This window comes from Canis lupus, chromosome 30, assembly GCF_003254725.2.
Source record: "Canis lupus dingo isolate Sandy chromosome 30, ASM325472v2, whole genome shotgun sequence".
Lineage (NCBI taxonomy): Eukaryota > Metazoa > Chordata > Mammalia > Carnivora > Canidae > Canis > Canis lupus.
Window position 1 is genome coordinate 27,622,887 of NC_064272.1, and position 13,652 is coordinate 27,636,538.

Consider the following 13,652-nt stretch of genomic DNA (forward strand, 5'->3'; position numbering starts at 1 on the left):
TGCAGGCGGGCTGCCACAGAGGCTCTGCAGGCCAGGGTATGAGGCTAGCATTTGCTTCTCCGTGTTTTTGGTTACCAGCTCAGGGTATAGGTGAGCGGTGCTGGCTCCCAGATGTCTGGTTAGCTGCCTACATCCTTTCTTAGGAGGCTTGTCATCAGAGCTGCCAGCTGGAGCTGTTTGAGCATGCTGAGTATACGTGGGGTCTGTATTCTGGCTCAGTGTCAGTCCTACTGGCTAGGAGTCTCTTGCATAAGCATCTTCAGGGGTGGCTCCTGGAGAATCTTCCTTGCTGCAGCCTTGAGAGCTGCAAAGATAGAGACCTTGCCTCCCAGATGCCCCCACCTGACCCTCAGGCCATATGCTCTCTGGGAGGCCAGTAGGTGACTGCTGGGGCTGCTCACCTGGACTCTCTGCTTTCTTTCAGGTGGTATTGATCAATGCCATCAAAGATGTAGCCAAGGCCCTTTCGGATCTGATTGGCGCTACCAAGGGAGCTGCCAGCAAGCCTGCTGATGACCCCTCCATGTACCAGCTCAAGGGGGCGGCCAAGGTAGAGTGGGACCCCAAGTCAGGGGCAAGTGTGGAAGGGGGAGTGCATAGTGAGAGAAGCATATACAAGAATAACAGAAGCATATGCATCTGAGCTCCTTCCTTACTTAGCAATAGTTTTGCTCATGGAATCAGATCCAGAACAAAAAGGATGGAGCAGACCTCAGTGTGCTCCTCATTTTCTCTCTGCCTCTCCTTCCTATGCAGGTGATGGTGACCAATGTCACCTCCCTCCTCAAGACCGTAAAGGCAGTGGAGGACGAGGCCACCCGAGGTACACGGGCACTTGAGGCCACAATCGAGTACATGAAACAGGAGCTCACGGTAAGGAGCCAGCAGTCACCTCCCTCAGGCCCCCTGTGCAAGAGCTGACACCCAAAACAGATTGCTCTAAGATTCATAGCATCAAGCTCCAGTTTTACCTGGAGCACCTGAGCTAGGGAGGCCCACTCACCTACCTGCTGGTGGCTTTGTATAATTGAGGCCCCAGGCATAACTCACCACGTCAGGGTTTGGCTATGATTGATGTGTAATTAAGAAATTAATTAAAATGTGTCACTTAAGACTATATAGGTTTAATCCCACCAAAATCAGCGCATGAAACAAAAGCATTACAGAAGATGCCTGGGAAAGAGAAAGTGACTATTTGCTCTCACCTTGAGCTTAAATGGTGTGCATACCACGTGGAGCCACACACGGCACCTCTTGATTCCCTTTGCTGTCAGGAACAGCTCACACTGCTGCACCCATACAGATTCGGAGTTGGAGGTTCCCTATTAGAAAAACCTGGATGCCTTTGCCTGAGATACTTCCCTTTCAAATTCAGCATTCTTCTGTTGGTGATCCTTGTGATCTCAGAGAGATCAACCATACGTTCTTTCCTGCCTTGTTCCATGGTTATAGAGTGAGGGTGTCCTGGTGTTCCTGAGATATGGATACTATCCCTGTTCTTTTTATCCCATAATGGTTATGGATTGACTTATCCTAATCCCTAGAAATAGAAGTATGCTGAAAATGAGTGGTTTCAAATGGAGTTTTCTTTCCAATAGGAGGTCTAATCACAGATTCAGTTTCTCTTTTGGGGTGGGGAGTGGAAGTCCTGCCTTGCTGCCAGTTATTCTGCATCTTTAGAGGGTCACCTATGAAGGCCAAAAGCCCATGTGGATCAGCCACAGAAACCAGTGATTCTGTTGGGTTTTGGTGTTGGGGCCTTAGGTTCTCTTGTCCTGTTTTTAACGAACCCAGTCTTGGTTGGTGTTATATTGGATTCTCACACAAAGAAGGAACTAAAAATTGTAGGTGGTGTCCTTAAGCCCTGCCACCTGACACTTACCCACCTGCGTTGGCTCAATGGTTCCTATCAAAAGTCAGAGCCCACATTCTGGTAGGCATGGGTGGGGCTCATGGTGGCAGTGGAGGAATTTGAAATTCAGAGCTCTCCTGGGAAGTTACACATGGTCAACCTAAATAGACCAATGTGGTCTGGCATTGACACAGGTTATGCATTATTTCCACCGACATAGGAAGTTTCCAAAGGAGCATGGGCCACGTGGGCCATATTAGTGTGAAGGGCCCTGTACAGGTCGCCCTCATTCCAGGTTAGCATTCAGGCATGGCCCTGGGCAGCTTGATTGGAGCTGCCCATTTTTAGGGGGGTGGTAATGTTTGACGCTCCTTAACACATGACAGGGATAGGGACACTGGCTGGATTCTTTCCTTTGCCTCAGGAAAAACTAGCTGGCTGAAAGGTGGTTGCCTAGGGCTAAAAACAGAGTGGCCCCAACCAGTTTAGGAGTCCTCCTTGCAGGGGACAGCCTCACAGTGAACGTACAGCCCTGGCACCAGTCACTCAGAGAGACAAGACAGATGGGCTTGAAGCAGAAATGGCTGCCTCGACTCACAGGTGGAATTTTAAAGTGGGATATTCACTTACCATGGTTAATTTATTTCAGCTTCTCTAAAGGGGTGTGTGTGTGTGTGTGTGTGTGTGTGTGGTTTTAAATAATTCACAGTGTCACTGTGGCGCGCTTGACACAAACGCCTCTGCACAATTATGCAGTTATATTTGTAAGACAGGCTAAGAATAGAAGAAACCAAATGCTCCGTTTCCCCCCAACCCCACACCTTCTTAAAGAGGAAGAAAGAGGTGAGTCCACAGGGATGTATCCAGGTCCATCCAGCGCAGGAACCAGCCTCAGAACTGCAGAGTTTCTTGGACCTGCTAAAGCACCAGCGGGGAGGGGCAAGAACTGGGAAGCCACCCCACCACCTTCCCCAGGATGGTTTACAAATGCTGAGTGTCTGTCTGCAGATGAACGGTTAGTGCTGTAGACATGTCTCCCTCCCCCTCCCCGGATTGTTAACCATGAACGCTGAGTACAGGTGTACAAAGCTTCTCCGTGCTAGAATCTTGAAAGCAAGAATAATATTACTCAAATTAAATTTCTAATTTCCTGCCTTTTGATGGTTTCTTCCTGTTACTGGCTCAGTTTTCAGACTGTGAGCAGCAGCCCAGTCGGAGAAGATAAATTATTTTTGTCCTTCCTTTTTTTGTTGTTTGTTTTTGTTTGTTTGTTTGTTTGTTTGTTTTTCACCTGTTGTATTTCGAACTTTCAGGTGTTCCAGTCCAAAGAAGTACCTGAAAAGACCTCCTCACCTGAAGAATCCATAAGGATGACAAAAGGCATCACCATGGCGACAGCCAAAGCCGTGGCGGCTGGGAACTCATGCAGGCAGGAGGATGTGATTGCCACCGCCAACCTGAGCCGGAAAGCCGTGTCAGATATGTTGACAGCTTGTAAGGTAAAGGCCTTGGAGTTGTTTCGGATGGAGAGAGAAGGCGATGTTGTGCCTGAGTATTTGGTTTGGTGTGGAGGAAGGGAGAGGCTGGCCACACGGAGAAGGGAGCAGCTCGGTACTCTAACTCTGTAATGAAACACATGCTGGAGGGGTACACACACCAGCCCATGGGAAGTGACTCTCTAGAGGAGTTTCGTGTTTCAGAGGGGATGGCCTTGGCTTGGCCTGCTGACTAACTCTTCTACTTTCCCTCTTCCTAAGTAGACAGGATGCCTCCTCAGGGAGGGTGTAGGGGAGCCACTCTGACAGAGGCAAGGAGGGACCATTCTGTGCCTGGCCCTCTGAACAAAAATCGCCTCCCATTCTTGCCTGTCTCCAGTCCTGCCTCCGTGGGTCAGCAATCTCTGCTGGGAGAGATGCTGCTATAACTGGGTGAGAAAGTGAGTTGGGAGAACAAAACAGAGTGTTAGGAAACTGCCTTTTTCCTATCTGTGCCAGACATTTTGCAGAAACCCTTCTGATCCTTGGCTAAGCAAGCAGGGTGGCTGCCTCAGCTGAGCCCAGCCTTTGTGAAGGAGCGGGCGGGACCTGAGTTGTTATTTCCTTGTCTGTTAAGAAGGTGAGCCGTAAGAGGCGCCCCCCCCCAATTGAGCACCCCAAACCAGACCTTCAGCCTTCTAGGGACATCTGTGTCCCAGGGACCCCGGCTTCCACTCAGTGATGGTTTGATAACTCCCTACCATGGTGAACAGGTGGAGAGGAGTCACAGAAGTTGAAAAAGCAGCTCTTGCAGCTTTGGGGTCTGAGGAGACAGGGCCATTTTTGTGGCAAAATTGCTTGGGTGGGAGAGCAGGGCAAGGTCCAACTGATGGCTTCTCGGGTTCCTCAGAGCAGGTGGGATGGAATAGAGGTACCTGGGTTGCGGGAGGGCGAGGCAGCCAGCCTGAAGGAATGGGCATGGAGGGCTGGGCAGGGGAGACAGCACCGCGTTTACTGGCCTCCTGGGTATGATGGAGGCCAGAGCGGGGCGGGGGGGGGGGTGCGGGGGGGGGAGGGGAAGAGGGTGATAAGGTGGTAGGGACACTTTCATGGGGCCCGTGTGTGCCACAGGGCCAGGGAGTTTAGACTCTCCTGAGGCCACAAGTACTTGCAATTATGGTGTGCTTCATGGAATCTGCCCTGTCAGAAGTGACAACTCCCAGAGGGGTTACAGCCTCACCCAGAGAATAGTATTTACCTAGCAGGATGGGGCCTGAATGCCACCTATGGTGTTCCATAGGGCACCTCACAGTTGTGGAAGGGCTGTCATGCATATTCGGTCATTTGATCCTGGATGCGAAGGGCAAGGGGAATTATCCCAACTTGATGGATGATGAAGCAGGCCTGGAGAGATTAAGTGGCATGACCATGGTCACACAGCTGTTTACTCTCAGAATTAGAACTGAAACTGGGTCCTCTGATTTCATGGCTACTCTGTTCCTGTTTCCCATGGCCTCCCAGCTATTAATGGTTAGGGCCACTGAGGATGATGAGTGACCAGTGCTTTGTCTCCTTGTTACAGACAAGAAATGAAAAGGGGAAATTAAACAGATTAAGGTGGCAGTGGAAGGCAGCTTAGATTTTCAAGTCTCTTGATAATGCACATACCCTTGTGTTTAGGGGAGGAGGACAAGGATCCAGGTACAGGCACAATTTGCCCTGCCTCTGCTCCTCCCTGTTGTCCTGCCCCCAGATCAGACCATCCTGACTTTACAGGGTGAAATAACAGTCAGAATTTTACACCTCAAAGCCAGACTTTGATGACAAGAGTTAGCGCTGAGCCCTGAGACTCCTGTTAGGATAGGACTAATGTAACAGACTTATTGACTTTTGCATTTCCTTTGGTCCTGTCTCTTTTGCAGAAAGAAAATGAAGCAGCTTGCAGGAAAGGGCGTGCAATAAGGAATATATAGAAAATCAGGGACACTGAGTGGTAGACCAGGAAGAAACCCTTATATCCAGGCAGAGGGCCAAGTTGCCATTTTGGAGCGCTGCCTTTGGGGCTGAGCAGGGTGGCGAGGGCAAAAATGCAACTGCAGTAAGTTACATCCTGGCCCATTTCATCAGAAGGAAAGGATTATACTAATTATTCAGGTGGAGACAAGGGCTTCCCTACACCCTAAGTTAGTTCTCCTGTGTTTCTTGTCTTACTTGCATGTGTATATGTCTACTTTAGATACATGACAACCAACTATTACAACTAATGTCATATGGCTGTTTCTATGTTGCTGTGAGTCGTTATAAGTGACTCTTTCATGACCACAAATACTTTGTTAATGAATACAATCTTACCCTATTATCAGATATTACCCTATTGTCTGCACTTTTTATCTGTACTTTAAACTCTACTGCCATGAACATCTTTGGGCATACCTGTATTTGCTTTGCTTTGGATGATTTCCTCAGGCAGGACTCCCAGGAGTACAATTAGTCAGATGGTATGACATTTTGATTCTTACCAGATGGCTATCCTGAAGAGTTCTGCAAAGTTAGAGCCACCGGCAGTGGACAAGAGTGCCTACCCTCAGTCCCCACAGGACTCTAAATAGGGGTTGTGCATGCTGCCTATTAGAGGTAACATTTGGTAGCATTATAGCCTGCATCTTCCCCCAGATGTGGGTTCCATCCTCACCTTTAGAGACAAAAGGGAGCAAGGACAAGTAAAAAAAAAAAAAAAAAGGTGGTAGTGAGGTAATGATAGGCATGGCCCATTAGTCCTCAGATGGGCAAAACTGAGCTCAGAAATGATAGATGCTGGCCACTCAGATTGTCCCCACTCATTCTGGGGTGTGCTGGGGGAGCAGGTGAGGGGAGAGCCCTCAGGTGTTCCCACCAGTACTCCCCAGTCCTAGACAGTGTGGCTTGTGTAGAACAAACATGAAGGCTAGCCACTCTTCCCCCCACTTTGACTTTTTATCCTAATATGTGATTCATATGTATCTTGATTTGGGATTTATTTGTAGTTTTCTCTTTTATGTGTTCTGAGAAGCCCCACGTTCTTTCCAGAGTAAGGCCGAAGAAGGAAGAAAGGCTGGGTAGTGTTGCCAGATTGAGCAAATGAAAAATAGAGTTTCTCAAACTTACATTAAAAATTTTTTATTGTTTATTCAAAATTCAGTTGTAACTGGGTTAACTGTACTTAATCTGGTAACCCCATGAATGGGTGTGCCATCAGATATATCAGAAGTGAATGAAACCAACAGGTCATAAGTGCAAAAAATAAATAAATAAAGCACAGATGGCTGTATTAACCATATGTCCTTGTTTGCTTATCTCACCGTGTATAATGTGAGATGAGTTCTTTATGGCACCTCTGAGGGTAGTGGGGAGCTTACGGTCTGAAGTTTCCCAGGAGCCACAGGACCCTGGCTGGGAAACACTGTGAGTACACCGTGGTCAGGTCGCAGAGTGAGGATCTGAGTGTGATCAGCCTGTGAACACAGAGAGGCTTCAGGACGCCTCATGCTACTGGAGAAAGGCAGGCAGACCCTGGGAGAGTACATCTGCTGTAAGCACCTCATCCATGAATTTTTCCTGGGCTTTTTAGTGCATGTGGAGTTTCTTACATTTCAGTGAAAGAGGGCAGGGAGAAAGGAAGGAAAGAAGAACCTGATTCATGTGCTTTTGTCTGGCTCCAGGGCAAGACCCAAAACATTGTCAGAGAACCTACTGTGTAGACAGGTGGGAGGTAGCAAGAGAAAGTGGAGGAGGGCCACCTTCTCTATCCAGGGAATCAGCAAACGTTTCTCAGGGAGGTCATGGAGGGCAAGGCAGAAGGTATTCCAGAATGGAGGTCTCCTACCTGTGGGTGCAGGGCTTCTCTGCGCTCCTGGGCAGGTAACTGCTCCCACCCCTTGGTCCGCTCACCAACTGGCTTTTCCTGTTTTAAGATATCAACATTCCTTTCTCTCTGCAGCAAGCCTCTTTCCACCCTGATGTCAGCGAGGAGGTGCGCACCAGAGCTTTGCGGTACGGGACGGAGTGCACCCTTGGCTACCTAGACCTTCTCGAGCACGTCTTGGTGGTGAGGAGAGGGGCGTGGGCTGGGCCAGGGCTGGGGAAGAGCTAAGTCAGATACAGACCATCCTTTCATCAGGAAAATACCTCGGAGAGCACTGTGCAGGCTCCACTTGTGAGTCTGGGGCTGGATTGAGCTGACATGTGTCCAATATCGCACTGCTCCAGCATGCTGATGTCAAAGGGTCTAAAAGAAGTTGTTAGCATCCAGGAGAGCCAAGTCTCTCTTTGCACCAGAGAGGCAAGAATAGCATGCAAGAGGGTGGGATAGGCAAAGCCCCCTCTGAAATAATGTTGAGAGGTCCTGTTAGAAAGAGCCTAGTCCTTCAAGGACAGGGAAGCCTCCAGAAAGAGCCACACCAGGCTCCATGACAAGGAAAAACATCACCAGTGCTCCAGGTGACCTACCAGCCTCTTGGGATATCCCCTTGTCCTTGAGTGAATACTGTGGTTCACGCTGAGAATGCTTCCCTCCCTCCGATGACTTTCCTCCAGCCTGGAATATCCACATGTAGCTGGGAAAGAGGGCTGATAGGGAAGATGCCAGTGCGGGGGTTCAGTGATCATGGCTAGGAAGACTGTCCACCTGGGAGCCTCAGGCTTGCGCTGACAGTCCCAGCTCATAGAGTGGCTTGGCTTCCTGCAGCCTGAAGGGCCAAACCATACACAGCTGAGAAATATATTTGCTGTATGTCTCTGTCACTTCCTGGGAACTACTTTCAGAACCGTGGGAGATCTGGGGCAGTCCCCAAGAGAATTTGTCCAGGAATGAGACAACCCCAGAAGAGAATTGATGGTGTCCCACATTCCATCACTGTTTGCTCCTTCCCAAACCTTAAAAAGAAAAAAAAAAAATCAACGGGCCACAGAGAACTGTAAGTCTTTCATTTGTGGAGCACTGAAAATTTTCATTTTGTCCTTGCACTACCATGAGGCTAGCAGAACAAAGGAACGATCCAGAGAAGTTTGGTCCCTTGGTTGAGGTCACCCAGCCACCAGGACATATCCGGGACCAAGTCACAATTCTTATTATATCCAGCCATGTGCTTGTTCTGGCATTTCACTGCCACCTTAAAATTAAATTACCTTTTAAGAGAAGGAAAAATAAAGACAAAAACAGAAGGAGGCAAGAGATTCTTAACTATAGAAAACAAACTGAGGGTTGCTGGAGGGAGGGGCATGGGGGGTTAGAGTAACCGGGTGATGGGCATTAAGGAGGGTACGTGATAGAATGAGCACTGGGTGTTCTATGCAACTAATGAATCATTAAATTCTACCTCTGAAACTAACATTACACTTTATGTTAATTAAATATAATTTAAATTAAAATTTTTTAATTAAATTACCTTATGATATTAAGCATTTTAGGTCTCTTAAGGGAGCAATACTTTTATTCTTCACCCATGTTAAGTGTGGTCCATGTGAAAGTGTACCTTCTGTGAGAAGGGGCAGGCTGGCATTCCTAACGTTGAGTTCGAAAGCCTGAACCCTTGCAAACAGACAGCAGCGTATTGCATGAGGGCCAGGGAAAGAACATCTTGGCCAGTCAGTGTTCACTGGCACGAGCCGCTCTAGCCAAACCCACTTTCTGTGTTAGAACATAGTTAAAGTGGTCAGTCTATGAGCATGCTTAGCAGGAAATTCAGGGTCAGGAGAATGAAGCCAGCAAGGCTTCCAACATGTGTTTTTTCTTTCTTGGTGGGACAATAGTCTTAGTCACATAGAACCTTGTTCTAGATGAAAATTAGAAAGTTATGGCAGAAACAGTGGTAGGCTTAGGTTTAGAAGCTCTGAGTTCAGATCCCAGCTTGGCCACATAAATAGCCCTCAGGTTGTCACATTCCACCTTGGCTCTTGATGAGCCGTGTAAGAGGAGTGTCACCACGGAGGGGTTTACCTCCAGCTGTGCACCTGACAAATCCACAAACCTGAATAAAAAGAGGCAACAGCCTTTAAGGGTGTTCATTGGAGGGCAGGTCTCCCATTTCACTCTCCAGCAACAAGACACCTTCTGTCTGGGAGAGGATTTGCCCTCATGAGGATGAGCAGGGGCCACTGCGAGGAGTTAACCCCAGTGGGGAGGAAAAGCAGAGCCCCCTCGGGTCCTCTCCCTGACCTCAGGACAACTTTGGACCCGTTTCCAGTATCTGGGAACCAGGTGCTGCATCACCAAGGCACCTCCTCTCCCCCTGACCTCTCCTCTCCATGCCCACCTTGTTTGGGTGAGCAAAAGAAGACAGGGCCTCCAGGGGGGTGGGAGGATGGTGGACCTCTTTGTCCAAGAAGAGGCCAAGAGATCTGGCGCCTCCATAAACATTAGGGAAGGTGTAGGAGCCATTCCCACCCAGTACACACATTCGGAGACCCCAGCTTTATGGCCACTTGATTACAATGTCAGGCTTCAGCCCTAATGATAATCATAAGGTTTTTCTGGAACAGAAGGTAGGACACCTGCTCCATGGGAAGCCCCCACATCATGTGTGATTGGTGAGGCTTAACTGCAGGGGCCAGAGGCTGGCAAGACAGGGGAGCAACCACCTCCTCCTTTTTCTGGGCCTGGCAAGAACAATTACATTTTATAACTGATGTGCTTCTCCTCTGGCTGCTCATATTAGTTGATTGATTTTCTGTTATGAATTCTCCCTTGTGTTTATTAGGGAAACAGGACTCTTAAGCCTATGTGTTGCAGACTCAGATGGTTACATTAAAAGCCTACCATCTGAGTTTCTTTTCATCTTTCTAAACAGTCATATCATTGTGACCCATAATCCTGGTAGAAAGAGAAATGCCCTGTTTCCCCATAGCTGTTTTGAGGTACATGGTGTAAAAGTAGCTAGTGCGCAAATGGAACCGTTAATAGAAAGGAAAGCTGAATGGCAGTGGAAATTACGTTAAAACATGCAGAATTTATCTCCTCTTTTCCAAGGATATTTTTGCCTCTTGATGACATGTGTTGATGGTTCTGACTTTCAGAGAAATATGAGTGAATTAGCATCATACATTTATTTGTTCATATATTTACTTTTGTCTCTTTAGAAAGCAAGTCATACTCTTTGGAGGTTATTTTTCTCACAAAAAATAAAGCAAGAATGCAAGCCTTCCGAGGAGATTATCGTAACCATAGGAAAAATACTCGTTCATCACTGGAAATTGCAGAAGCCTCGTGACAGCATTCTTTCACCCACGCTGTGGACATTTGTGGTTTTCTTGGGCCTGCAGCTGAGAATAAGTTCATGTCTTGCATTGTTAGCCCTAATTCTTCCTCCCAGACAGACTTGGAAGAAATCTGGGCTAACATGAGGCCAAGAGGAAGGAAGATTGCACAGCAGTGAGAGGCTCAGGAGCCACAAGACTGTTGAGGCCAGAGCTGGTGGAGAACCCAGCAAGAGATAGGGGAAACAGACACACAAACAGGGAAACTAGCGTTCATTTCAGATATTAAGATTTGCTATTTGAGGGTGATGAATAAACAAGCAGTTAAAAAACTAGAGACTTTCATATGAATAAACACATGCACAGCATCCTGTTCACTCCTTCATTTCTCTGGTCTTCATGGGAAGGCCATGAGTACTAGGATGGCTACAGCATCTCTGTTATGCAAAAAAAAAAAAAAAAAAAAAGTCAACCTAAGTCGAAACTGTAGCAGGAGATCTTAGGTTAGTCCTCTTGGATCTCTTGTAAAGGTGACCTCTTGGTTTAATTGATCAAAGAGAACTGATAAGATTCCTGAAAGCTGAAGTAAGGCTAGATCCTTGTCCAGTTTTTACCAAAAGAAAGAGAAGTTAGAAATTAAGGTTCGGAGATGGTGTCCAGCAACTTACAGAAATAAGTTCAAGTCACTTTCAGGTGATACAGGGACATGCAGGGATCTTCAGTGAGCTGCTTTTCTTAAATTTAGGCACATAAAAATGTGGAAGAGATTACACTGCTTTAGCCTTGTTCAGTTTCAACATGTTAGAGCCAAGAATTCTTAACTTTTTTTTGCTGGTTTGTATATTTCAGGTTTACTTTAGAAAAGGCTTAAAAATAGAGAAAACCATATCAACATCCATGTGCCCATCATGTATAATTAATTAACTTTGTTTATGTTTGTCCTATTTGGTTTGGATCCTTATTTTTTTTAAAGATTTTATTTATTTATTCATGAGAGAGAGAGAGAGAGAGGCGCAGAGACACACAGGCAGAGGGAGAAGCAGGCTCCATGCAGGGAGCCCGATGCGGGACTCCATCCCAGGGACCCCAGGACCACGCCCTCGGCAGAAGGCAGGCGCTAAACCGCTGAGCCACCCAGGGATCCCCTGGATCCTTGTTTTTTTAAGAATATATATACACATATATTTTTAAATTTTGTGTCATTTATCACTCCCATTCTGCTTTTTTTCTCTATCTAGGTGCAAGTAACTCTCATGATTTTAGCATCCTTAGACCCTTTGGAGCTGAATGTCCATTTCCTACCTCCCATTACCATCATCAAAGAAACAGCAGCACAAGCACACAAAATGTTTCTTAAACTATTAAGAGGGTCCCAATGCCCAGCTGGATCCTTTGGGAATTGAGAGACCAAATCAAGAACCCCTGCTTGGGTGATCTTTTCCTTTGGAGAATCCAGTTAGTGATCTATAAATAACAGGATCCAATTTAAGCAGAGCCCTGACCTACCCAAGGAGCTTTCTGAAGCTTTAGATGTGGCCATTCAAGCAGTGTTGGCCTCCTGTATTTGCCGTTTGCTAGTTTGTCCTGGAGGATTTTGCAGGGCAAGAGTCCGCCTCATTGCTTCTGCAGCATTCAGTTCAATATTGCATCTAAACCACAATGTGAGATCTTTGACAGGCTTAAAATTACCCTCGCTTCCACTAGCAGAACTTTAATTTGGTTCTGTCTCTTGTCTGCTATTAGGAATCATGTTGACTTAATGGCAGAATAAAAATAGAACTCCTTTCCACCTGCTATATATGAATCCGATACTTTACTATAGGGCTTGTCCCTTTCTCAGAGCCGGAGTATATGCAGGAGCAGTTCTCTCTGTCTCTCCATCCTACTCTTCTTTTAAAGACAGAAGTCTTTAATCACTCCATTTTGACAATATAAGTGAATTTACCCACCACACCCCTAGCTTTTTCTAACCTTATTGAAGCCTAACAAACATACAATAAACAGATATTTAGAGTATACAGTTTGAATACTGATCTCTGAATACATCTGTGACAGCATCACCACAATCAAAATAACAAATGTGTGCATTACTCCTCAGGATTTCTAGGCAACTGCTGATCTTTTTGTTACTACAGATTTGTTTGCATTTTTCTAGACTTTTATACAAATGGAGTATGTAGCATGTACTCCTTTTTGTCTGGCTTTTACTCAGCATCAACATTTTCAGTCCCATCCAGGTTATTATTATGTATCAATAATTTGTCCTGTTTTATTGCTAAGTAGAATTCCATCAAATGGATGTGCCATACTTATTTATCTCTTTACCTGATGATGGACATTTAGGGTGTTTCCAGATTTTGATTATTACAATTAAAGCTGTCAAGATCATTCTCTGTACAACTCTGAGCCTATATGTATTCATTTCTCTTGGATGAGTACCTAGATGTAGGATATTTATAAAATAGGGTATGCATTTTTAATGTTGTTTAGGAAATTTTTAAAGAGTCATTATACTATTTTACATTTCCTCCAGAGTATATTAGAGTTCTAATTGCTCGACACCCTTGTCAACACTTGAAATGATCTTTTTAATTTTAGTCATTCTAGTGGCTAAATAGTGGTATCTTGCTGTGGTTTTTAGTATATGTGCTGCCAAAGTGAGCATCGTGATTTTAATTTACAATGTCAAGTATCTTTTTTTTTTTTTTTTTTTTTTTAAGATTTTGTTCATCCATTCATGAAAGACACACATACACAGAGAGAGGCAGAGGGAGAAGCAGGCTCCATGCAGGGAGCCTGATGTGGAACTTGATCCCGGGTCTCCAGGATCATACCCCGGGCCGAAGGCAGGCACTAAACTGCTGAGCCACCCGGACTGCCCTCGAGTATCTTTTTTTATACACCTCTTTGCCTTCTGTATGTCGGTTTTGATGAAGTGCCTGTTCAGATCTTTTGCCTGTTTTTTATTGGATTTGTCTTACTATGGAACTTTTAAATTTTTTTATATTTTCTAGATGCAAATTGTTAGATTTTTTTTTTTTTTTGAGAAGGAGAGAGAGAAAGCATGAGCAAAGTAGAAGAGCGAGGGAGAGAGG

General features: G+C 46.0%; 1 protein-coding gene across 9 annotated transcripts in view; it reads left to right on the forward strand.

Annotated features, from left to right (window-relative positions):
* TLN2 (talin 2) overlaps positions 1–13,652 on the forward strand; it is a 426,878-nt gene that overhangs the window by 384,438 nt on the left and 28,788 nt on the right. For all 9 annotated transcript variants that reach the window (XM_025472602.3, XM_049104468.1, XM_049104470.1 and 6 more), the window contains 4 exons: positions 425–550; positions 757–873; positions 3,166–3,351; positions 7,304–7,411. In XM_025472602.3, coding sequence (XP_025328387.1) covers positions 425–550; positions 757–873; positions 3,166–3,351; positions 7,304–7,411 — 537 coding nt within the window. The remainder of the gene's footprint in view (positions 1–424; positions 551–756; positions 874–3,165; positions 3,352–7,303; positions 7,412–13,652) is intronic.